Source organism: Tuber melanosporum, assembly GCF_000151645.1.
Source record: "Tuber melanosporum whole genome shotgun sequence assembly, scaffold_69, strain Mel28".
NCBI lineage: Eukaryota > Fungi > Ascomycota > Pezizomycetes > Pezizales > Tuberaceae > Tuber > Tuber melanosporum.
In genome coordinates, this window is record NW_003299116.1 from 460,970 (window position 1) to 487,551 (window position 26,582).

General features: G+C 48.3%; 3 protein-coding genes; 2 read left to right on the forward strand and 1 right to left on the reverse strand.

The window, feature by feature from the left end:
- Nucleotides 1-1,165: 1,165 nt before the first annotated feature.
- Nucleotides 1,166-5,802, forward strand: GSTUM_00010310001 (uncharacterized protein; the record flags this gene model as incomplete). Its single annotated transcript, XM_002841206.1, has 6 exons — nt 1,166-1,510; nt 1,578-2,264; nt 2,324-3,831; nt 3,884-4,991; nt 5,065-5,632; nt 5,696-5,802. 6 exons carry the CDS (start codon nt 1,166-1,168, stop codon nt 5,800-5,802), a joined length of 4,323 nt encoding a protein of 1,440 aa, XP_002841252.1.
- Nucleotides 5,803-6,455: 653 nt separating this feature from the next.
- Nucleotides 6,456-10,192, forward strand: GSTUM_00010311001 (uncharacterized protein). XM_002841207.2 has 3 exons: nt 6,456-6,686; nt 6,759-8,084; nt 8,140-10,192. Exons 2-3 carry the CDS (start codon nt 6,762-6,764, stop codon nt 9,949-9,951), a joined length of 3,135 nt encoding a protein of 1,044 aa, XP_002841253.1. The 5' UTR covers nt 6,456-6,686; nt 6,759-6,761; the 3' UTR covers nt 9,952-10,192.
- A 2,831-nt stretch (nt 10,193-13,023) lies between these two features.
- On the reverse strand, nt 13,024-15,595 carry GSTUM_00010313001 (uncharacterized protein; the record flags this gene model as incomplete). XM_002841208.2 has 5 exons in its annotated part: nt 13,024-14,094; nt 14,163-14,291; nt 14,369-14,872; nt 14,932-15,218; nt 15,274-15,595. 5 exons carry the CDS (start codon nt 15,593-15,595, stop codon nt 13,156-13,158), a joined length of 2,181 nt encoding a protein of 726 aa, XP_002841254.1. The 3' UTR covers nt 13,024-13,155.
- Nucleotides 15,596-26,582: the final 10,987 nt, after the last annotated feature.

Genomic DNA, 26,582 nt, shown 5'->3' on the forward strand with positions numbered 1-26,582 from the left:
TCATCTTCTCTGAGCTGGCTGCTTCAGCGAATGGAGCTGATAACCCCGCCACTTGGCAGCGATTCCACCACCATTCATTTCATCCTCCGCACCCCACTGTAGCCCGCTCGGATCGCGATACCGGTATCTGGTTTCACACCACCCTTCAAGGCACGCTTCTCATGTATCATACCATCGAATACTTTGTAACAAGAAATATAAAGAGAACATGGTAGCGGCACATGGAGCGCATATATTGGCGGTTTCATTGGAAACGCCTGTTGCACGAGTACCGTATACGGAACTGCTGCCTGATGTGGGATTAGCGCATTGCATCGTAGCCTGAAGTGATGGGTCACAAGTATGATTCCAGTGCTAGTACTCGTAACACACAACACACACAATACTCGTACAGTACGGTACGGCAAGACTTCCACCCTCCCCCGTGGGAGAAAATAGTATCAAGTGCGTTCCAAAAGCACACCCATTTCGGTCGTCCATCGCAGGTATCCCTACCTTTCGAACGGAGGCATGGCGCTTGGTAGAACACAGCGCTCCCAAGAACAAGAAAGGGCGCCTAAACACGCGATAGTTCTTCAACCGTCGTTGATTGTTTTGTTATTTTGAACGGGCTGTTGGCAGTGCTGCCCCCCGAAGCGCGCAGTGTTCCCTGGCGGACGGGTACGGTATAGGCAATTCCCAGGGAAAACCAAGGACGTTGCGGGTCGGGCCGCCATCCTAGGGCTCTTGGTGGGCCTTAAATCGCTGTATTGGATGGGACCCTGGCCAACAATCTTTGGCACTGTGCAGTCCGAGAAGTTTGAGTACAGTGCCTTGGTTCAGGTGCAGCACATCAATCCACTTTTCCTTGTGGGCGTTTGCAAGATGCAGCTCTGACCGGAAAGGTCACCAATCGAACGAAAGGCACTCTGCAATCTTTCCATGAGTTACTGGAGTTATGTGGTACCATGTGGGGCGGTATCTGGCACTAGGCACGAAATTGCTTCATAATACTCCAATCTGTCGGACTTCCGGGCTCGCAAGCTACATTCTCAGTGCTATATAAGAAGGCTGCATGGTAGCCTTCTCGTGCGAAGCACTAAACCAGTCTCTATCTTCTTGCGAACGAAAACCCCTCCTAGCATAACCCTTTTGATTATTCACTCTACCGTAACCATCCTCCAACATGCCCGTCGCCCCCCAGAGAAACAATGCTCAGGGCCAATCCCTCACAGTTCTTCTGCGCAATATTATTAGCGAATACCCCGCCGGCGGTGGTGTCCTTCGTGAGCTTTGCCAGAATGCGGATGATGCTGGTGCGGATGCCATCGAATTTGTACTCGACACGCGGCAACATCCCACCGAGAATCTTCTCCACAAGGACCTTGCGGAATTCCAGGGAATATCCCTTCTCGCATACAATAACATGCCTTTTTCTCAAAAAGATTTCGCTTCCCTGATGCGGATTGGTGATAGTGGAAAGGCCAAGGATCTTACTTCCACCGGAAAGTTTGGGCGAGGGTTCAACAGCGTAATCACTATCCCATTGGTAGCTTTCTGCCGACATTCGCGGCATCACTAATCACGGGGGCTTTTAGGTATACAACTGGACCGATAACCCATCCATAATCTCCGGAACCTCTCTCCTATTGCTTGACCCGCACAAGACATGGTCTTCCGAGATTGGTTGCCCCGGAGGCCCACTTTACGATTTCGTTGCCAACTCCAACGAGCCCGAGATCAGGAACCAGCTTTCTGCCTATGATAGTGTATTGAAAAGTTACGATACACCTTTCGAGGGGACCATTATCCGTCTACCATTAAGGAATGAAGCTCAAGCCATAAAAAGCGAAATCGTCGAGGATAATTTGTCTACATCCCAGAAGGATATCGAGGATGTCTTCCAACTGTTTTCAAGCGAGCTGGTGGAATCCCTACTCTTCTTGCGCAATCTGCGCTCAATCACATTGAGAATTGGCGACGCGATCATTGCCAAAGCTGAGTCCACCGTCCCAAATGAGAGGAAAAACGAGACGGGAGAGAACCCCGTCAATGAAGGCTACCGACAGGTTTTTGTCGAACAATCAAAAGAGCATTACGAATCGGACTTTATGATGGATATTAAAATCACTCGGAGTGCCGGGCCGGACACAGCTCCTTCTGAAACAAAAGTTAAATATGCGATAAGTCATCATCTGAGGAAATCCACGGAGGATGAAAACCTACAGATATGGGCAAGACGCCATAAGCTATTCCCTTGGGTCGCAATTGCCAATCCATTAGACGTTCGTTTATCCTCTAAAATTCTTGATAGCATTCTACCGAAAACTAACCTAACCCCCAGAAGACACCTGACTTCGATGGAAGGCTGTTTACCACTCTTCCCCTCCCCATTCAGACGAAACACCCTGCCCATATTCACGGAATATTTAGCATTACGCCAGATCGGTCCAATATCCATTCAGGGGGCGATACTACCATGAGCGCCAATTCGTCAACACGATTAGGTGCTCAATGGAATCAATGGTTGCTACATGAGTGTGTGCCACACGCCTGGGTCCGCAATCTAGAATTTATAAGAGACGAGAACCTTTCGCCCGGTTGGGATTTCTGGCCCGCAGGGAAGCAGGGGGAATGGGGGCAGTTGTGGATGGGCATTTTAGGGGCGGTTTTTAAGGAGGCTGTGGAGTGCAATCTCGAACTACTACCAACCGTGAGCGGGGCGGTAAAACCGGCCCAACAAGTAGCATTTACACTTGGCATTCCCGAAGATCTACATTTCTCATTCAGAGACGCCGGGGCTCGGGTTGTGTTCCCCCCGGCAGACCGAAGAACGGAAATTAGCGCCCTGCGTCACCAAGAGCTGGGTCTTGAATACCTTTCACCTTTTACTGCACGGCGCCATTTGACGACTATAAAAGACTCTGATGCACTTCTGCGTCTGGACATCAAGCCGCGGATGGTCCTGCTAGATTATATCCTGTCGGATTTCCAGGCTCAGGATTTTGGAAGCTGTGAAGCCCCGCTAATACCTCTATCTGATGGCACTTTTCGGGGGTTTGAAATGCCCGCATCTCGGGATGATCGAATATTCATAGCCAGAGACAGAATCGAAGAAGACCTCTTTCGGAAGTCACCTGAAAGGACAGTGAAAACACGTGCTCTTTCCAAGCAATCGCGGGAAACACTGGTAAGACTGATCAGCGAGATCGAAAAGCACACCAGAATCAAGGCCTGGTCTGTTGAAGATGCGGCCCAATATTGCTCTTCTTGCGAATTCGATGGAATAGTGGAAACAATGCCGGTGGTTAAAATCGATAAACCCGGGTTCGACAATTTCATTGAGTTATTCTGGGAATGGATCCTTAAGGCTAAGCGTAGGGGGGCCGGAAATTCAGCCCTGGTGAACGCATTGAAGGATCTATGGCTCATCCCACTCGGAAGACACATGTTCCAGAGGATTGGAACTACCTCTGAATATCCGGTCCTAAATGTATCAGCGAACAGGGGAATTGGCTCGTTTCTAAGGCAAGCTGAATCTGCTATCGCGAATCGCTTCAAGCCAGAGATATTGTATCTCTATACGGGAGGCGGATTCCCACGCGCTACAATGGTTCTCCAAGAGCTCGGGATTGTCAAGGATTATGATGATAGGGCATCCCTAATGAAGTGGCTCGAGGTTACCGTGAATGACTTTGCCGAAAAATTAGATCATGCTGAAAAAATGGAATTGATACGACACCTGTCTGACCTGTCAAGAGGTTGCGCCGCATCTGAGCGATCATGCATGCAACTAACAGTCCGCAAATTGCCCATATTTCAGGAAGCAAACAATTCAAGACCTGAGAAACGGTTAGTTTCTCTTTCCATTTGTTTTGATAGTTGAGCTAATAAAGCCACGAAGTCCCTGGATATCGATAGCCAACGATGGCCCCAATTCTCTTACAACATATGTCGGGGTGGAAAACTTGCCAATCACACTGGATACACCTCAACACGTTTTTATCGACACAAGACATTACGAACTCAAGGAACTGGTATCCCACCTACAACTATTCAAGTGCCCCTCTCTTTCTGAGATACTTAGAGACCATGTCGTTCCCGGGATCTCGGAAACGGGTACGCCTAGCGATAAAAGAAGAATGGGATTTATTGGATTTGCGTTGGATCATTTCAAGTCTCTATCAGCTGAAGCCCTTTCCGCGCTTTCTGCGAAGGAGATCGTTCCTGTCAGCACCGAGAAGCTCAAACGTCCCAAAGATACGGTTTCGGGAAAACATGTGGCTGCGCTATATTTCGACGATGAAGAACGGTGTCCAGCCAAGGACTTTGAGAAAGCCTACCGAGATGCGCTCGTTTGTCTAGGAATATCTGATGCTATAACTGATCAAGTTATATTGGAAAGAATTCATTCCTACAGCAGCTCAGCACGCCCGCATGATGCGATTAATGACAAAGTATCCACCCTGTTCTCCCGCGGCAAACCTCCCACTCAGCCACTTAGTAAGGAGGGTATGGAATTGCGTTGGATCCCAGCAATAAGCCTAGAAGGGGAACTTGGACTGTTCAACACTCTCCAATGTCGACCTGCAAGTTTCCAAGACTTGTGCAATTATTCCATGCCAATTATGAAATTCCGTATCCGCCCGGCGTGGGAGAAATGGTTGGGATGGGACGGTAAACTCACCGTTGAACAAATGAGCAAACAACTGCAAGGGGCAAAAAAGAAAGGTGATCGTGCTTCGTTAGCGAACCTGATCGAATATTGGTATGAGATTTACTCGCTCGGGAAGGCTGGCTCAGCCGTAGATACCGAATTGGAGCTGGACAGCCAGAAATGGATCCCTGGCTCCTCGGGCGGGTTCTTTTCTCCAACTGAAATATTTTTCGCCGGAGCGAAGCACCTGCCTCCTTACTATGACCAAGTTTGCGAAAGGTTCCCAGAAAACAAATCAAACGTCAAGCGATTCCTTACACACATCGGAGTAAAACCAGCGCCGACATTTGAACAGGTAATTCATATCCTCCCTGTCTGATTTCCGGTGAGGAAACCAGTGCATCTCTTCCCTAACTCGGAGATCCTAGTTGAAAGAGCTACAAGATAGAATTTCGACTGAGGGGCCCCTTTCAGCTCAGGATCTAGACGTAGCACTTTATATCGTGGAACAGGTCGCAGAACGACATAACAAGAAAAAGGACCAAAATCCAATATCAGATTTCAAGGCTCCGGATCAGGATGGGGTTATGCGCACATTTTCAGAACTCACCGCCAGCGGCAGTGATGTACCTCTTTCCCTAACAAATAGGCCAACGCTGCACCCAAGAATCTCAGAGTCAACAACCAAGAAACTCGGGTTACCTACCGTGGAAGATAGGATTCTCGCCTCTCTCAACGACCCATGTTTTGAGCAAGACTTCTCTCAAACACAAAGCCCCAAGGCAGTGATCAAGGATACTTTACAACGGTACAGTGTGGAAAGCACCTTCAGCGAGTACTTGGCCAACGCGGAAGATTTCATGGACGAAGAGGGCAAATCGGCAACCCGAATTGACTGGATAATTGACCACTCTACTGACTACCCAACGGAGAAACTGATAGACCCGAGACTCGAGGCCGTTCAAGGGAAAGCCCTATTTTGCTACAATGATGGCGGTGGGTTCCAAGATGAGGTGACGTTTGTGTAGACATTAAAGTATAATGCTAACGGATACCTAGTGTTTACCGACCAGGACTTTAAATCGATCATTGATGTTGGAATTGGATCGAAGGGACTGGACTACTCAAAGATTGGCAAATTCGGAAAGGGGGCTTTAACAATGTAAGGTCACGGTCAAACGTAAAAAACTCACGTTCGTACTGCTGACTAGCCTCCAGGTATCATTGGACATCTGCACCTAGCTTTGTTTCTGGGGATTCCTATGTGATATTCGAGTAGGTAACCAGGTCTACCAGCTCATGCACACACGCTAACATTTAAAGTCCCGAGAATTCCTTTCTGCCGCCACGCCCCCTGACAGGCAAGCCACGCGGTGGATTGAAATTTAGGATTCGAGATGTTCACACCCAATGTAAGTCCCGCCAGCCCAAATGTATCCGAAACCCTCCCTGTGAAATTTAGCACTGACACAAGTGAGACCCGGATCAACTGAAACCCTTTGAAGGAGTATTCGGCTTCTCGGCAGGTTCCTCGAGATTCGAAGGAACCATATTCAGATTCCCTTTTCGCGGACTCACGGATAGATCCCCGCTATGCCCTATAAACATCACCTCAATGGATACATGCACCTATCTCGAGAATTACAAAGAAAAGGCAAGGATATCACTGATATTTCTTAAGCATATCTCGTCCATATCCTATTGGCAAAAGGAACTACAGGAACCTATCTGGGCAGTCTCGGCATCGTCAAAGCCGTTGAGAGCAACCAGATCGCCCAGGATAAATGAGGTAGAAATCACGGTAAAAAGCTTTGGACGATTACAAATTCCTGGATCCTTGGCCTCCACAGAGAATGACAAATGGTGGACAATCGAGGGATTCACCGAAGAACAACTAATTCCGGCGGATTTAGCCGAGATGGCGGACTACCACAGACTTGAAGCCACATACGGACTTGCTGTCCCAGAACGCGCCCAACCCACTTTTTGTTTCATGCAACTTCCGCCACAAACAAAAGATCCCTTATCCCTCCCAGTTGGCATCAATGCTGTAAGCCAAGGGACCCCCATACTGCCGACGCAAGAGGATCATGTGCTAACCCCCACTTGAAATGTGTTCTAGAATATGGCATTGCAGAGTGACAGAAAAACTCCCATATCCGAAGAGAAAAATGGTCCTCTTGAGGGCTTAAAATGGAACAATTGGATCTTCAAAGAGGGGATTGTGCCTCTCTACCTCCTATTCCTACGACACCTTATGAAGCTCCATGGAACAGGTGGCTACCGTTTTTGGCCGGCACCGCCCTCTGAGCTCAAAAACCCTGACCATGCATCCTTGACTATCTCCACTGAATTTTGGAAAAAGGTGGGTAAAAGCTTATATGATCTATACCCTCAAGCACCCCCTCCTCTCCTTACTCCGCGGAAAAGCCAATCACAGGCCACCGAAAATCTCAGCATCAAGAGGGTTATTTTCGACTTTCTAAGCCCGGGGCAAAGCAAGTTTATAGTCCCACTCCTCATGCAACTGGGTATTACAAATATAGTAACACTCCCTCCTACCATTATGAAAGGATTGACAGGAGCTACCACAGACGAAGTATCGCTATTATCAGTAACTCCGGCATATGTGCATGATATACTTCGCAACCCAACTCGATGCAAATTGCTTCAAGACCACTGGAAGAAGGACCCAGGGAACCTAGCAAGAAACACCAGCATGTTACTATCCTTCCTCTTACAAGACACATCGGAGGATTGCTTGACCGGGTGTTCACTTCTCCCCCTCGACGGTGGGTCCTGGGGAACCTTCTCGCGAAAGTCAACTTCCCAGATCCAGTACTTCACCTCTAGAACTCCCCTGGAGCGTAGCATCCTGGAAATCACAGATGGGAGACTGGTTTCCAAAGATCTTGAGTGCAATGTGATCAATGGATTGTTAGAAAAGATGAATATCTCTCTGCTAAGTTTCGATCATATACCCTCATTATGTCGGTTGGTGGAGTCGAAAGATCCTGAATACCGAAAGACCTGGCTCGCCAACGTATGGGAGTATTTTACATTTTGTGTCGAGAAAGATCCCGCCTACATGGATTACTATCTCAAATCCATTGAATCATTGCCGGTATACTGTGGGTCTGTAGTGGGTAAACCAGGTAGCCTACGGTTCCTTACTCCTTTGAGCTTTGCTTCTGGAAGCCCCCCAGCAATCATCGACCCCAATATTCCCCCTTCGGAAAAAGGCAAATCGGCACTTTTCCAAGCACTAAACGGCCTAATACTGGTGAACAGATCGACATTTCCTAAAACAGGGTTGATCGCCGAGTCGTTGTCATGGCCACAAGGCGTCCGTCGCCTTATCAAATCTATCGGTTCCTTACCTTCCACAATACACACAGCCCATTCATTGAGTCAGATCTTCTCCGGTATGCCCGCGGAAGGCGTTGAGGTAGTTATTTCTGAGACTCATCAACCCACCCACAGTTTTCTCTGACATGTATTAGGCTCTGAGCAATCTTATCCTCCCTCACATTTCACTTCTATTGAACGAGGACTACTCACTAGTGGGCACGTTGAAGCAGCTTCCGATATGGCCTGTTCTCTCGTCGTCTTTCCAATCCGCAGAAAAGCTAAAGTTGGCTCCCCATACAAGCCTGACTTTGACAAGAATGATAGACCAAACCACCTTTTTAAGACCAGATCTAGCTTCCAAACACAGAGATGAACTACAGAAATTGGGTGTTCCGCAACTATCCTACCTAGATTTTTTAAACAACGAGGTTGGCCTAGCTCGCGGATACCTACCAGACAAGAAAATTGGGGAGTACCGAAAGTTTACCGAAATAGTTTATAGGGTGAAACCCGGCATCTTCCAATCCTACAACCTAGCTGTGAATGGAGATCTCTGCTTCTGTTTACCAATTACCCTCTATGACTCTTCGGTGCATTTATTCCAGGCAGCGTTCCGAGACCAAGAAGGTTCAAGATTCCTACACAAAGAACTAGTCGGGTCGGCCATTTGGAAAGCCTTCCTGATCCAGAATATTTCGGGTCCAACATATATCGAGTGTGCTCGGTCGATCGAGCGCCGAAATAACCGAACACTCCCAGACGATCAACTCGAATCTGACTCGTGTACCGTATTCAACCATTTATGTTGGGACTATCAGGAGATGCACAGTTGGCCTGTGTCCGCATGGGAAAGTCTCTCCAATATACGCTTTGCGCCAGCTCAAGAGGCTATCACGTCTTCGGGCCATTCACAATTAAGGAGTAATCAGGGGAAAATATTCCGTCAGCGGAATAGGCTCATAGCACTTTCAGAAGCCGTGGACCCAAAATTTGAGGGAATCTCATGGAGCCAAAAGCCGGTGCTCCCGGTAAGAATGGGTCCTTTGGCTCTCGGGAAGATAACGTCGAATAAACCGATGATTACACCAACAACAGTGCTAGGACATCTCGAATTCCTTGCATCACACCGTGAGATAATAACGAAAGCAGAGCTCCCACCGCGTATCTCCGAAATCAAGAAGGCCTATGAATACCTTGAGGAAAAGGTGCCCGCCTACGCTATTCCAGAAAGTGTGCCAATCTGGCTCAATGTCGAGAACGAAGACCTGGTGGGGATGACACCAGAAACCTTTCGAAATTCCTGGTCGTGCACTAGGGATCTTTGCCTCAATAGCAACTACGACTCTGGGGAAATCAAGCGCGTCCGCTCCTTCCTAGGCCGCTTCCACCAACTCTTGGTCCATGCTCGCGTACGCAGAATAATACCCCCACCGTCAATCCCCGAGCCCGGTAAAACACAATCCCCAATCCTCGAAGGCCTCCTCAATCTCCGCGAACAGAAAGCGCTCTTCGACGTCACGATAACTGCGCCTCCCCAGACTTTCAAGGCACATAAAGTTGTTCTAGCTTCCGTATCCGAGTACTGGAAAGGCATGTTCACATCGAACTGCAGGGAATCATCTACCGCCGAAATCTCGCTCCAGGATGATCCGAGCACGGTCAAGGTTCTACTCGATTACATTTACACCAACAAGTTCATCAAGCCCCCACGTGAGGACGATGTCACAAGGCAACTTGAGAACTTACTCGACCAACTAGAGAAGTCGGAGAAATGGCTCCTGCCAAGCTTCCAGCATTCGATGGAGAATTACCTGTCAGACCCTCACTGGATTCGTCCCGAAACAGTCAAGCCCATATTGAGAAGTGCTAAGATGTATAAGGCCGATCGACTCGCTGACGTTTGCAGGAAGTACATTGAGAACAATAGGGTGATTGTTGAGAGGGAATCACCTAACGAGGAATAAGAGTCGTGATGCTAGAGATTTCGCGTTTTTTCAGGATTTTCTTTTTCTTTTCACCCTCCAGATCTCCTTGCGGTTAAGTAAAATAGCATAGGGCGATATCATAGCTTCTTCATACGTGTTTTTTTGTCCCCTTGTTTCTCTTTTTTTCTGGTGATTTTGGATTTTGGATTTGTTGTTTGCCTGACTTTTTTTAGCCCAGCTAGTCTTGTTATCTGGCCACAATAATTACTGTCATAATATTATTATCATACATCAAGTCCTCTTTTTACAACAATATCATTACGATAGTCCACCAAGACTCCATAATTCAAACAACGTCACACCATAGCAAACCCTAACCCTTCCCTCCCCCCTTCCCTCCCCCCATCCCACTCACTCACAATAGACTTAGCACCCGCCCCCCTACTATCATACCTATAGATCCATCCAATTCTGTCAGGACACGGAAACGCTACCATACTGTACCCCGTGCCCCCCTCCCGCGCAACGAATACATCCTGCCCCTGACCGACACGCCAAGCGCGAACCACACGCCGTCACTCCGAACCTTTTTTTTCCCTTGTTAGTCCTGGTGGCATTCTGACTACGATATGATAATTAGCAGCAAACAGAGCGGCGGAAAATTGGATTGATTGACCTGATCACCATACCCAACGAACTGAAAAGACGAACATAATGTATGATGTCCCACTTTATCGACACTGAGCAGTGCTCGGGGAATCCCTCCCCATTCCTGAACCCAAAACAATAAGTAGCAGCAAGCTATAGCTAAATATTTATCATACCAGATTTCCACCGCTGGTCGGCCAAGAATTTCGAGTGATTATTCGTGATATTGGAATACAGACTGGTATTATAGAGTATCTTAGCGGGAGGAGAAGAGGGCGGGCATCCCCAGCAGCCGTGACTTCCCGACGGTGGAAAAATACCGATCAGTGGTATTCGTGTGAAAACCAATACTCGAGGTTATCGTGTTATTGACCGATCCGATAATGGAATATTAACTACACCCAGGGCTTGGAAATGCGGTCGCTACAAGAAGATTTCTAGTTTTGCCTCACCCAATGAGGTCTTCACACCCGATATCTTCACCGCAAACACGAGCACGCGCATTTCTGAGCATCCAGAACCCGTCCGAAATCGTACTACTACCTCTAGGAAATAGCTAGCTTGGTCACTGGCAGTAACGTCAGCACGCTGGGCTGAGATTGACATCTCTCCGGGTAAGCGGTATTTACGAAAACATTAGGAAGTTCTGTAAAAATTACAGGTGGGGAGGGGGGGTTAGTTGTCTCGAATGGTATAGTGGTCTCGGGATGTCTGGTGGTAGAACGGGGGGGGGGACTTTCACTACCCGCGACGGCTAGAAGAAATGGTTGGAGAAAAGCTATATAATAGGGCTCAATACTATATTGATGCTAGAGCATATATTTATATAAGGAGTATATCGTGTAGATAAGTAATCATAGTATCTCACCCGCAATCCTAGCAGTTGGCTACCCGCAGGCGCATTCCGCATACCATATCATACTGGAGCCCAGCGCTTCCAATCGTCCAGTGGAACGACACCCGGGTACAAAGGCCATCTATCACAGCATTCCCTTTATCCAACCACCACTGGAACACGTATTCTATGTAAGCACTCAAAAAGTCTCGAGCGAGGCCTTGATCGTGCGCCAGCAACCTACCGCATGCACGGCGGATATATGGTACCCGATGTAGAAGCGCTTGCAAGCACTAGACAAACACACCCATACCATTTCCCCGGGGGCATTATGAAAAATCCGGCACTTTCCCTATCCCCGCACGCCGGCGGAACTACAAAGGACGTCAAGGGAGAAGAACTTTCCAACTTCACCACCACCGAACCAACCTTCCCCTACCAGCGCTACAGTGCATGGTGATAGTCAGCTATCATAAAGTTTCTCTCGACAGATCACTCCCTCCCCTCATCGACCACACCGGACAGGCGTGCCCGGGGTACTCGAGACTTATCCGAAAACAAAAAAAAACAAAAACGGGTCGGTAGACAGATTGGCTCCGCCCAAGAGATAAACTAAGCCAATATCCTCCCATAACAATATCACTAGAAAAAAAGTAAAAAAAATACTCGCATCAACCAGCACATGAGCAACCCCCCCTCCCGGCTGTTGAAACAGTGAGAACGGAATGATGGTTTTGGAACTGGTTGAGTGACGAGAAGAATAATGAATTGCTTAATTGACTTCTCAGTAGAGAGCAAACTACCCAGACTATCTACTGTTGAGAGCGAGACACAAGTTGCGAGTAAATCAACAGTAGGAAGTAAACAGAAACAGAGAGAAGAAAAGAAAGGCAAGGAGGTATGTTCAATAGTACCAATATTGTAAGGGGGTTTTGAGATGGCGATCAAGACTAATGCAAGGAGAAAATCAATAGTGCGAGTGATACTACGGTAGTGCCAGAAGCATATTTCAACACCGGCAATAGGTCTGCTGGCGAGTGATCGCGCGTGACCGTCTAGCATAACTGTCCGAGTACTTTACAACTAAGGCTTGAGCCCCTATTATCATCCTTTGTAGGCACCGCATTATCCATACACAAGTTACCCGTGAAGATCCGGAATAATTGGGAACGACGCTACGACGTCCAGAATCCCTTTCCCACCCCCAAACCGGATTAAGGGAGAAAAGATTGTCTTTAAGCGCTCGCTCGAGACAGATAAAAAGTGATTTATACTCCGAGACTCACCAACTAAGAAAGGTAACCTCAGCGCCCCCGGTGAGACCCGGTTTATTCCGGTCTAGCGGGAGGTGGGCTTGCTGGTGGAAAACGAGATGGGGGATAAAGATTATCTGTTGGAGAGGAAAAAAAAAATTCGGTGCCACATTACAGACTTGCTCGATTAACGTTGGGTTTTTTGGTTTGATGTAATTGGATTGCACCCGTGATGGTTGCCGAAAAGGGGATTCTTTCGCCTTCATCCATTGGCGGGATCGAATTGGGGAGTGGTATCGGTGGTAATTGTAGTGTCATACTGTACAAGAATGGGTATTATATCACCACTAACCATAGCAAAAACGCACCGCACAGAGCTCATCTTTGACTCCGATTCCATTTTATTATCCAAAAATGAAAAGAAACCATTTCCCCCCGGCCCCCGAACAAGTCGGAAAAAAATTAATAAGGAAACCAGAATAAAAGATATACTACAAAATTTCAAACTTAAGAATCAACGGCGAACCTCCCCACGAATTTGAAAGTCTTCAAGCCAGCCTCAAAAGTATCGGGCAATCCACCGACACCACTGTTGTCGACACAATACACACCATCTTGACTGGGTGAAATGCTCGACACGTCGAAACCGGCCTTTCCATCTCCGACGGCGGCGATGGGTTTTCCGTAGAGGAAGGCGTCCCGGACGATACTAGCCGGTCGCTGGGGAGGGTACAGTGACGACGCGCTAGTCATGGAGAACAAGGCGGATGTGCCGTCCGTTACAATTACCCCGTCGAAGACGACGGCATCGGTCGCTGAGTACGTCATGTCCACGCCGGGGGTAATGTACTCCCCAACGATCTTGGGCACGGCGCCTTTGCCCTTGAAAGCCTTGGCAAGGCTTACAGCCTGAGCAAGCGACGCATGCGAGGTCGTCGTGGCCAAGATCCCGATATTCAAAGTCTTGATGTTGGGAAGCGGGTTGCCAAAGGTCGACAGTCCGGAAGTCTTGTTATTATGATAGTAACCAGGATCCGGTGCCGGCGGCGCCATGCCCAAGGCCTTAGCGATGCGCTTAGCGAGATCGTTGGAGATCTTGTTGAATTGTGCGACTGCCGCCTTGCGCACTGCTTCCGAGGAGACCTTCGACAGCTCGAAGCGTGCCGCGTTGACCACCATCTGTTGCTCCGCCGGGACCAGGGATTGGAAGAAGAGCCGGGGCTGCGACCAATAGTCAAGGAAGGTGGGAGACACGGTGCGAACGTAGTGCGCGTCGACGATCTTCCGCGCAGGAGCGGTGAAGTGGCCGCGCCCAGCGTTCTGAGTGGCGGGCTTGGGGAAGCCTCCGTTTAGGGTGTTGGGTGTGTAGGGGGCAGTGTTGAGATGGATCATGTTCTGACCGGCACCGTCACGGTTGTTGTTGTGCACTTCACTGTGGGGTTGGTTCTGGTATTGGTTAGCCATTGGGGAAGATGTAAAACGTTAACAGGGCCATTGGGTATGTAGATACTTACAATTGGAAGCTGCTCGAAGTTTGGTCCGCCATGACGGTTGAGTTGAGTATCGACATACGAGAACAAGCGTCCTTGCAGGAGAGGATCGTCAGAAAAGTCAATGCCACGGACAACATGACCGGGATTAAACTATACTCCAACGTTAGTACCACATCCGTAATGATAAACCGACAATTGCCGGTGGATCACATCATGCCATCACTCACCATAGCCTGCTCGGTCTCGGCAAAGTAATTCTTTGTATTCTTGTTCAGGACCAGCTTTCCGATGGGCGTGATGGGCACCAGCTCGACGGGAACAATCTTGGTCGGGTCGTTAAGATCAAAGCCAAATCTCAGGACATCATCCTCGTCCATGATTTGCACGCCAATATCCCATTCCGGGTAGTTCTTCGACTCGATGGCGTCGAAAAGGTCTTGACGGTGGAAGTCGGGATTCTGGCCATTGAGGACCAAAGCCTCGGACCAAACAAGGGACGCAAGACCTTGTTTCGTCTTGAAGTGATACTTGACCAACTTGGACTTGCCAGCATCGTTGACGAAACGGAAAGTATGCACCCCGAACCCATCCATATGACGGAAAGAGCGAGGGATTCCGTGGCCAGAAAGAGCCCAGAGAAGGGTATGCATAGTCGATGGGTTCTGACCGAAAAAATCCCATGCGGAATCGTGGGCGGTAGCAGCTTGGGGAATCTCGTTATTGGGGCTAGGCTATGCTAATTTTAACATCGATCATCCTAAAAGGCCAATCACTCCCGAGCAAAGCATACCTTAACCGAGTGGATGAGATCGGGGAATTGAATTGCATCCTGAATGAAGAAAACTGGAATGTTGTTTCCAACGATATCGTAGTTTCCTTCACCAGTGTAAAACCTCAATGCGAACCCATGAACATCCCGGACGGTATCCGCACTGCCCCTTGATCCCGCAACAGTCGAGAATCGAAGGAATACTGGCGTTTTCTTTCCCTCCTTTCCGAGGAACGAGGCGCTAGTAATGTTGGAGAAGTCACCGCAACTCTCGAAGTATCCATGGGCAGCGGCACCACGGGCATGGACTACCAAAACACATGAGCATACAAACGCACTAAAACAAAATATATAAAGGCTTACCTGCACGTTCAGGAACCCTCTCATGATCGAATCTGGTGATCTTAGTCCTGAGAACAAAGTCCTCCAATAGCGTTGGGCCCCTCTCCCCAGCCTTCAGAGAATTTGTATCATCCACCGGGGTACCAAAATCCGTAGTAGTGTAGTCCCCTTCCCCATCCTTAACGTAGAATTTCTCAAAGAAGCCATCATCACCAGGCAGCCCAGAGGAACTACCGCTCTCACCAGCACGCTTATGCAAAGAGGCGCCTCCGTCCATATAAGGACAGGCCGCATTGGCTACTGCATTGAGCAGCAGGAGACCGGTTGAAATTGAGGCTTTCATGGCCGGAAGACGAATCTGAATAGAGGTAAGGAAAAGACAGACAGATGTAAATTGAATGACTACCGTAGCGGTAGAGAGAGGGGGGGGGGGGAGGGCGCTGATCAAGAGTATTTATTCAGTCCCAGATCACCACCCAAATATTATGTCAATGTAGTATTGGAGGCTTCTGGAACCCGCCTGCCCACAGCTACCGTATTCGGACCCAGACTTTTTTTTTCTTCTTCCGATGGCGCTTTTTACAAGTACGAGTACTTGTACGAGTACTTTACAGTACAAGGCCGGCCATAGCCCGGTCGAGGCGCCCCACCCGCTCCCTCATTGGTCTCCACTACCGGTACTAGCACCGGGAACAGAGGTCCTGTCCGATCAAATACAAGATGGTGATTAGTCAATCGGGCTCAAGGTTAACTGTTACCCAGGGATTAGAACCTAGAACACCTTATCCAGATGGTTACTCGAGTATAGAACGCACCGGCATAGCCATTCTCATTCTCTAGTACTATTAAATAGTGGCACCATCCCTTGCATTTCCTCTCAACCACTCTTCCCTACCGTAATTGTAATCATAGTGGCACAAGAGTCAGGCAATAAAAAATGGTTTGTGTACTGTACAGTGCATAACCGAAATTTCAGCAGCAGTGGTAGGCCCAACAAAAAGAGGACCCCAGAAGGATGTTTATTTTCCTCTTACCTCAGTCAACTTCTAAGAAATGTGATTGATGGATGATGTATAAAACCTTCAATCCGATCTATCGAAAGAACACTGCTTTCCAGGCTCTTGTTGAGTAGTGGAAGATCAGCGTTTCCAGACGAGCTGTTGTGCTGTACCACTAATTTTTGACAAAAAATCGATATCAACACCCCCGCGCCCTACCACTTTTTATTGCCTGACCCTCGTACCGTACGCCTTCCAGGATGATAAGCTTAGGTCCTCCCAGAACCAACGTGTAGCCTGTCGGGCATCAGCTCAACCCAGCATGGATGCTGTATTCGAAAAGCAGGGCAAGAGTCGTTGGTGGCTCAATACCCCCGAGTGTCCGTGGGGTCGATTGCAACCCCCCTCCTTTGTCTCAGCGGAAGGCTGAAAGACAGTTTTCTCACTGTGTTTTCCCCCTTTGAGTCAAAGGGGAGGGGAATTCTAGGTCTAATTATCACAGTTTTTACTGTATCGTACACACTTGTAGCTAGGTTTTCGCAATTAGCGACCAATAATCACATCTACTTGTACCCAGAAGAGACATAACGCATCAGCTACCAGGGCTAGAGAGATAACCACATGTCTGATCTTCTCTGGGCAGGACCTCACTAACCAACTCCGTCTGCTTCCTCCTTCTCCGTTCGAGACATGCCGGTACGTGAACTTGGGCCGGAGAGAAGAAAAGAAAAGAATCAAAACCTAGTGGATCATCAACCTGAGGTTGAAATGGCCACGGTTTGATTGTTTCGATGTATGATACTAACATTTTACTGCCGGTAGTGAAGCACACAGTCACCACTCCTCCACCACCCCCTCCAAACTCGATGTAAACAAAACATTGCCGGTATCATCAGCCGTATCACTACCGGTACTTGTATTCCCCGGCAACAGGCTATCAGGGCCAAGCTGAAGCTAGAGACCTTGTATATCAATTACCACCTTAGATACTATACCTAACTTCAATTCAATCGTGCGGAAAAAAGCTCGGAGATATGGAAAAACATCAGCATGGTGAGCCATTGCCCTAGACAGCTAATTACGATAGCAAGTTATCCAGGAACAAGTGACGTTGACTGATATGCCTGGCAAGGCTAGGAGAGCATTGATATCTGACCCACTCGTACTGTACTCGTACTAGTGCAGAAGCGCAATAACAACACACCCTCAGAGACCACTAGTAGGGAATTTTGCTGCGGAAAAGTTGCCAGAGAGGGCAACAAGTCGTCTTTCTTTTAATAGGGGTGCTCGGACGCACAAAACATTGGCGCCAAGATATTTAAGGCCAGGACGCCCGCGGCCATCGATCGAGAAAGAAAGATCAACCAATCCGCAGGCTCGCATATTGATTACAGATATTTTCTCCTATTTCTTTTTCGTTGTTGTTGTTGTTATCATTGTTATTGTTGTTACAGTAGATCCCGTTCCAACAGCTGCTCCTATCCGACCAAATACCGGAAATCTGCACAAAATTCTCGAATGAGGTCTCAGTTCCCTTCCACTCGCATTCGTAAGTGGCCCTCTCCGAATCGGTGGACGGATATTAAAGTGTGCTAAAGGACTCCCTAATCTGGCTCGGCGTTCACCTGACCTTGACCCAAGAACCCCAAGGAAACCCTGAAGCCCCCCACTACCATCTGTAGAGCGGCCTGCAAGAAATCATCCCCCTCCTTCCTCACTTCCGGCCCTTACATAATATCTCAAGGCTAGAACAAGGAATTGAACGAGTACGGTGGGCAGCAGTACCGGCACCGCACTTGAAGGAATGAGTCAGGAAGCTGTGGTTTTTGCCCCACGAACAATCCCTTTTCTAGGACGATTTATACTAACCCCTGATGTCTTTCGCCATCCAGATATAAAGTTTTTGCATGCTTTGCCCCTCTGAACAAGAAGGGGGGAGGGTATCGATCTTACTTGCTGACATGAACATTCGGAGATCAGGAGATTACAGGACCCACCGTGCTCGTGCCCCCAGCTAGTCGGTCCAACCCTTCTCCAACAACAAAGACGAGATGGCTACTGACTGGCAAGGGATGGGATAGCTTACAAGTACTCGAGTACAGTATGTGTGATGCCACCCTTTTCCGGCCCAGAGCCTGATGAAGTTGCACAAAGTGGTGCGAGTGCAATGCCCAGAGGATAGAGCGCAATCGTTTCATATACAGTACCGTATCCCCCCGCAAAGAATGTGGAAGCCCTGCAGCAATGCGGGAGTGCCCGTCAGGAACAAACTCTGTTTGGGGCACAGTGCCCCGGCCTTTACTCGGGTACTGTACAAGTATGTGATAGTGGCTGGTGTGTGTGCAGTGCTGGGCTTGTGGTCCTCAAGTCCCCGCCCAGCGTGTTAGTCGTCACTCTGTTTTCGGAAGTGCGCCAGCTTTGTCAACGTCGACCCCCTGACAGAGCACAGTGTACTACTCGTAATGAGTTCTGGGTGCGGTGCTGTACTTGTGCTCGAGCACTGTACCGGTACCTATACTAGCAAGAGGCCCCCGAGATCAAGGCCTTTGAGGGAGAGAAAAGAAAAGGAAACACTGCTATTGTAATGGTCCACCCCCGCCGTTCCCCCTGTTCATCGCCCTTGCTTCACAGGCTTGGTGTTGTGGCTCCTTTGACACACTTGCTATCGTACCGGTAACTTACATATCTCAGTCGTACAAACCTGGAGTTCGAGCGAAATAAAATAAAGCATACAAATCCCTGGCATATGGGAACCGAACACGGGGGGAAAAAATTGTGCTACCGGTAGCGTAGAAGTACTAGTACAAGTACCGGCACTCGAGTGCTTGCGCTCGAGTATAGTAAATTGTCCGTGCATGTCTGATCTCCCATTCCAAATTCAGGCTCAAATGTTCAGGCTTCTTCATGCCGGGAACCTATGGACCCATGTGACACTGTCAACCAGGGTCTCGTATCGATGTTACTCGAGCTCACTCGTCCAAACCTGCCCTAGTTTTTGTAATGCTGTATCCCTTTGTCCGTCGGGTGCACCCAAGAAAACGGTGCTACAGTAAAGGTCTCGGTTTGAATTTATTCCCAGTCCAGGAAGGATGTTCTTCAGATCCCGTTTTCTTAACCAGATCTCTCGGGCGCACCACCCGACAGACTAAGGGGGAATCGGCCTCATAGTTTCGGTATATTTGGACTGGAGGTATCTGGCCTTACCTTACTCTTCTACATGTACCTCTATCCGATATGAAGTATCATAGACCATCATATGAATACGGTACTGCGCCCTTAAAAACTTTATGCGGTGTGCTGTGTATCACAACCCAAAACTCCCTTCTCTGGAAAGGGGGCAAAGAAAATACCGGTACAGGTAGGGCAAAAAAAAAACACAGACCCTTCCTTCCCTTCCGGGACAGATTCCTTAACCTCCGCCCACCGAGAGAGAGGAAGGGCCAATGACATAGCACGCCGTCCAATCACCGTATTCAATGCTCTTTTCGAGCACATTTGACCGGGAAATATGCCATCGGAGAAATGAAACATTCCCTTCACCCCATCATAAAACTGTGCAGTCAATTGTTGTATCCCCAGAAATTTTTACCTTTGGAAAGCCTCTCCGTGTGTTCGGTCTGCTTCCAATTCAAACTGCTACGTTTTGGTAGTCTGTTGCGTCGGCCCCGGGGGGTCACCAAACTACTTCACTCCGTTCATCTTGGGGGAAAATATAGCGGTAGGGAAACTTTTGCAAAGGGGGTACCAGTTGGGTTCAAAGAAACTCTTACTTTTTTTCTTCTCGTTCTCAATTCCTTTGCCTGTTTGAGTGGTGAGGTGCCGGCACTTGCCACCTGGAAGTACGAGTACCGGTAGGAGTAATTATACAAGAATAAGCGCGGCCAAACTTTTCCAATCAATTGATGTGATCTGCAAGGTTCAAAAAAGAAAAAAAGACCTTCACCGGATGGTCTCACTTGTGATCAGGCAATGGGGTACGGTACTGTAATCGAGTACAGTACATGTACGATGACAATTAGTTACGGTGCGGTCCTTGCGACGGCATGATGTTCCGCGGTCTCCCGCCTCTCTCGCGACCAAGTTCCGTGCTCTTGCCGACGCCATTCCAACCATTTGCGGTCGCCCGCTGGCGATGCTGAAACTCGGTGAGTGTGAACGCCACACGAAGGAAGGGAAGAAAAAAAGGGAAAACGATGTCCACACAAGGTCATAAATTCTTGAGACCTCCTACCGGTACCATACAAGTACGAGTATTCGGGGAATCTACCAGGTTGTTTGGTGAACGTCCCTCCTTCCCAATCACGGATGCAGCCCCGAAAAGGAAAAGGGAAGAGAAAGACAACCAAGACGTCGTCGTACTCGAGTGTCTGCTCTTTTCCTTCTACGGGAAAGAAAATAGGGGGTAAGAAGATTCCAACTGTGCCCACCGTATATTGAGCATTCGTGCTCGAGTACAGTGCTGGTACAAGTATCCCCTCTCTTAAATTAACACTTGGCAAACCGCTGATCTTGTGAATTCAGAGTATATCCGATTCTCCGGAGCAAAACTTTCAATATCATACACTCCTACCCTGACGAACGCTATTGCGTAATCAAGCGCAAAGAGGAAGAGAGAAGAAAACTGGGGGGAACTCTGGGCTCCCTTCCGCACCCTTGAAGGGGTTTACCATCTCCTGGACTGCTGACTATGAATTTTGCGCATCTACAAAGTTGGTCGCAGTAATTAGCAGAAGTTGCTTATTAACCTGTGTTCTAGACACTGAGACTGACAGGGAGATCTCCTGGCATCGTGTTTGTTTAGTCGCCATTCCAGGCTCTGTCCATGAGTGATTGCCGCACTCATCCAACATCATTATTAAGCACCCATTGGTACAGGTAGAGCCGACGGCTTTGTTTGCCTAGGTGTACTTATGCATGCAAAACCCGTGTCTCTTGCCTGATGCTCGGATAAGGGGGGCAGGAAAAGAAAGAAAAAAGGAGTCGAATTGAACTTCCTCAGTTATTTTTTACAGGAATAAGTGTTGACTGTTGATATTTTGATTGATGATTCTTGTCATCTACTGTATGAGCACTCGAATCCAGGGTCGATTTAAGGCGCTTGCCTGCCCTGCATTGGCCAGAAACCATGACTCGACATGACACAGGTATCGCAACCCGCAACATCTATTGGCTCATTTGCGGGGGAGAGGTAGGGGGTACGAGTACCGGTATGGACGTGGGTGATCGAGGGGTGGGAGCCACCAGGGGTTCTAGATGCCTGACCCTACTTCTCGTCGGAAATAAAATTGCAAGAAACTCTGTTCAGACATGCCGGTGTCATGCTCTATGAAATACCGGTACCGGTATTCACCAGTGCCCAGACCACCGGTACAGTACTCGAGTACGGTACTTTACCGGTACGGGCCCGGGTCCATGAAAGTTTGAAGACACAATCTTTGTCCCCATACAGATTTGTACCGGTGCCGGCACGGTATCAGCAGAAATAATCTGCCGATTTTTTACTGACGCACCCGGGCACCAAACCGGTGGCGGTTCATATCATGCTACTTTCGCAGAGTCTGTGTCACGATGGCGCACATAAGCTCTCGATCGCATTTTGACGCCGGGGCGCCGGCCGCGACATAGGGCAAGCCTTGAGCTGGGATGCCGTCAAGCACCAGTGGGCACTCGCACTCGTTTATGTTTAGTCATAAAAATTAGTCCCCTAGTCAATTCAAGCTGAAATTGAGCATTGAGCATTGGAATGCTCTTGTGATGAGTTGTAGGCTGGAACAGGTATCATAATGTGCATCTAAAGAAGTAAGCATCATTCTTTCACTTGCCTGTTTGGATAGGATGGAGGATACCGCTGGTTGAACCTAGTTGTACCCAGTCGGAGCGGAGCCCATTTTTAACCATCAAATGGCGACCCGTGGCATTGTGCTTGAACCACACTTCTTTGACCGGGATAAACTCAAGATCGGAGCAAGTACAAGCACACGTCCGTGAGGTCCTCACATACCTGTCTGCCCGACCGATATTGTATCCTATCATTTCATTTATTGGTTCCGCCGTCCTAAAAGCCTGTAATCGAGCAGGGTGTGATTGCTACAGCATGATACCCACGGTACCATTTCAACTACGCTTCGATCGCAACTTTCCTCTTCTGATTACTCGAGGAGAGTAAGCTTCCACATTCGGCCTTGCTTTCAATTACCTACGGTGCTGTACGAGTACTTGTACTTGAAGACCGTATGCCCCGTCCTTGGGCCCCGGCGCTAAGCGAAATATCATACTTTGTGCGAGCTCAACTTAAGCTTACAGACACTCGCCAATCAAGGGCCCCCACCAGGCTAACCCAATAGCTGAATTCACTCACACAGGGTGTGAGTGATACGAAATGATGGGATGGAAATCCCCGCTTGGGAGAATACCCTTCTTCGGAATACTGTGCTTACCCCTTCGTTCGTGTGCCGAATTTTAAGGGATTTTAGCTCGAGAGCTACGAGTTGAGGAATCCCGGTGCCTGGCTAATGGGGTTTATGACCCCCGGGAGTGAATCAATCTTTCTGCAAGTGGCGATACTGTACTACAAGTACCGGTATTGTCCTGTTCAGCTCAGCGGGGCTCTGAATACGGCGTGGTTTTATGCACTTTTTCATTCGCCATGAAAAAGCAGGAAAGTTGCGCCCAAATATGATTGGTCTCAAAAAAGCGCGTGCTAGGATTAGTCACTTGTTGCTCCTGAATTTCAAAGATATTGGTATGTGTACGCCGTGGCGCCAAGAATCTGTGCTACTTGTGGGGTCTGGATTCTTATGAAATTCGCGAGTACCGTACTCGAGTACAGAATGAGCGCCACACATCCAAGTCAGTAAAATGCCCATGCACGAGATCATTAGTCTAAGGATTGAGGGCTTGATTTAATTGTTTTGAGGGACTAAAGTAAGTTTTGCTTTTCCCTTGTCGGCTACGGTGACGATCGAAACGAAGGGAAAATTGAAAAAAGGAAAAATAATTAGGCAGTCTGCTACTCTACTCGAATACTCGTACAAGTACTCGGAGTACTAACCACCAGCCAATGTGGGAAAGGATCAGATGAGGGCGGTATTATACGGAGTAGATACCGTATTTGTACGGTACCTATGGGTACCCCTGGTATCGAAGTCCTATGTAAACAAACTGAAGGTGCTTGTTTCGTATAGGAGCTTTCCGTCGTCTAGGTTTATTTTATAGTCCTGGATAGCTTTAGAATGGAATGGCATGGGAAGCAATGTACCGATGGCAGAGGGAGCGAGAAGCGGTATGGTAGTTTAACGCAATTCTTCCAAGGACTAGTTTTTTGGGATTCTGGTATGCTTCCCCAGCATTGGTAAGCACAGATCATACGGTTAAAAGCCAAGACGAAGCGGGTAACCACTGGACAAAGGAACGTGCTGGAATTTCCATATCTTGTTCTAATTCGTCCTGAATCTTTAAGGACGTTACTTGCTTGTCTAGAACCATTGTCCTTCCCTCTCCACGTGGTGGGGTATCATCGCTCATCGGGACCCAATGGTTGCTAATAAGTGTTATCATGCTGCCAACTTTAGCACTCGTGCGCTAAGCCGAGCATCGCTTGAGTTGGGCTCCCCTTGAGGCAAAGACGCATCAACGCTATTCAACTCTGATTCCACGGTCCCCGGTACCCGCTGGTTCTCGAGGTGTTGCCTAGGCAGCTTGTGTATCACAGTCCTCTTCAGAAGCACTTTTTACCGTAGATACAACATCTCACGGGGTCAACGGCGTATCCGGAGCAAAGCTCCTGAAAAGATTCAATCCGGATGCGGCCGTTGTGAATGCAGTTCGTTGATCATGTCCTTGGGCGACAAAACGGGGAAGAGTCGGCCTTTGTGGGGAGGTGCGGTAGGACAGGAGTGGAGCCGGATAGGTGTGACGCGGTATGGCTGTCTGCTCAGAAAATGGTATTCCATCATGCCGTGCAATGGCCGGGCGTGCGGGGTATTTGTGCTGATGTTGACAGGGGGAGAGAATGGAATTATGTGGGACGGCAACCCGCCTAGCGCTAAATCTTGGCCTTGATATTGTCCCGTACTAGTACGGTAAACCACAGCTACTCGAGTACGTTCTACCGGTAGTGAGGGACGACTGCAGGCGTACTTTGCCAAAAGAACGTTACTCAACCTCGATATATAAATAGTTTCCAACCACCACTCCGATGAGGATTATGGCTCTACTGGATGATGGAGCGAATGATTCTCTGCATATTAATAAAGAAAATAAGGGTGCTTCAAGCCTTCTGGGGGGGGGGGTATTGGAGTTAAAAGGTCAGTCATTTTGTATACAGGAAAGGAAGCTTGGGGTGCATGTTACTTACTGCTAACCTCCTTGGCAGGGGTAATTAATTCGCATATCAAAGAATTGACCGGTTTTAAGTCTACTCTTGGCCGGTTAACGTGCTATCATGGTGGGCCGGAACGAATTCCCACCTGTTCTGGCTGCCCATACAGTTCACTCATCGTACTTGGCGTGCATTGATTTCCCGTGGGGATCGGAATGTTCAAATTTAGAACAAGTAATTACTTGTATAGGTTCCTAAACCTTATTCCTTCCCGTCGATATTTTAGTGAGTGTAACCGTGTGGCAAGCTGCGAGCAAGCAGGGATGTTTTTTCCTTCCTCTTTCCGGCTCCCCGCTTGCATTTCCCACTCTTTCATATCACTTCTTATAGTTTTACAGCGGGAGTTTTGCATCCTTCCACTCAAGTGGACTTTTGGGAAGGTGTGCTCGTACTCGAGTGTTTTGTCATCTACATCTTGGGTACCGGTCTGTTGGCTGAACTCAGGAACGGTACCGTACTGTTATACAGTACCGACACCTACCACGCGATATCCAACACAGCTCCATTTGTAACCTAGATGGGGCTCGGGTTGCTTCTTTGGGACACTTCGGGAGACCGCCCACTCACAGGAAGAGTGAGTGATAGAACATGATGATCCCAATTGGTCGGTGTCTAAATTGGTCGAGGTGCTTGCTGTGGGGCTGGTGTCAGAGGGCAGCCATGCAAATGAACAATCAGGAACTGAGGGGGATTAGATGAGCTTATTATAAGCTGTTATCCCTCGGAGTACGTGGCCCCAGGGAAAGAATCGATTCTGACGAATTGTTTATGTGTTATTCCGCCACCAATTGCGCGCTTTGTGAATGGGCACCTTTCTGGTCTGTCGGGGGGGTGCTTTGGGGTTGCGCTTTTGTCGGTGGTGCATAGCTTTGTGGTGGTAACAGGATCTATTGATAGAACAAAAATTCTCAGGGATTATGATTGTGATATCCCGAACTGGTAGTAAGGCGTACTTAGGTACGGTACAGTAGATTTTCTATTTACTCGAGTAGATGCTCGAGTCATGCCGTCGGAACTGGGAAGGAGGTCTGACTGTCTGTCCTTTATTGTGGCACTAGTATTCATACACGAGGGTACAGGTACCTGATTGATATCTGGTCGGACGCTGCCCTGCCAAACTTGTGGTATCGTGGGTAATTCCACAGGGTGCTCCAGAGGATTTATGTTACCACATAAGGTAGTTTTTTAACATCCCCCTAACACCCACCGGTTCTGCTATCATACTTGCGGTGTGGGAAATCTGTAGCCGGAACGGGTGGACATTCGTTTTAGCTTAGTAATAGTATATTAATTTGCCAAGAGCGGAATTTATACAGGTTAATACCTTGGAAAACATCTATTAACAGTGTTTGCCAAGGATATTAACATTAATTAACATGTCACGGATATTCTCTAGCTACAGAGTTCCTGCACCATATTGGAGAGCTTGTTTTTTTTTTTTTTTTTGGGTGACATCACTTTTCCTTTCCCAGTTGATAATTCCACCCACACCCAACCAACCGCTTTTACCTGTCGAATTATGAGCGAAGAAGACTATTGGTCGCGTGGCCCAATGGCAAGGCGCTTGACTACGAATCAAGAGATTGCAGGTTCGATCCCTGCCGCGATCATTTTTGTCCCCGGGTTATGATAGGAAGGTGGGGGTAGTAGGGCTTGAAAGAAACTTGACCTTGTCTTAGTTGCGTGCAATTTTTTTTGCTTCTTATTATTCTTATTAGCACCTGTTCTGGTTAGTGCTTTTAGGATTTGCCGGTTATGGGATGGTGGATAGTTATGGTGTTTTCCGTGGCATGAGACTTGCGTGGCGTTATGCGGTAGAATGGCGATGGTGGGCTAGGGTTTTATTTTTGACTGCAGAGCACCATGTCTGCCCGAGTACCGTGCGTGTGGTGCTCGGGGATCGGGGAGCCTTCGTCTTTAGAAAACCCTCCGACTATGTCTATTTACGAGTC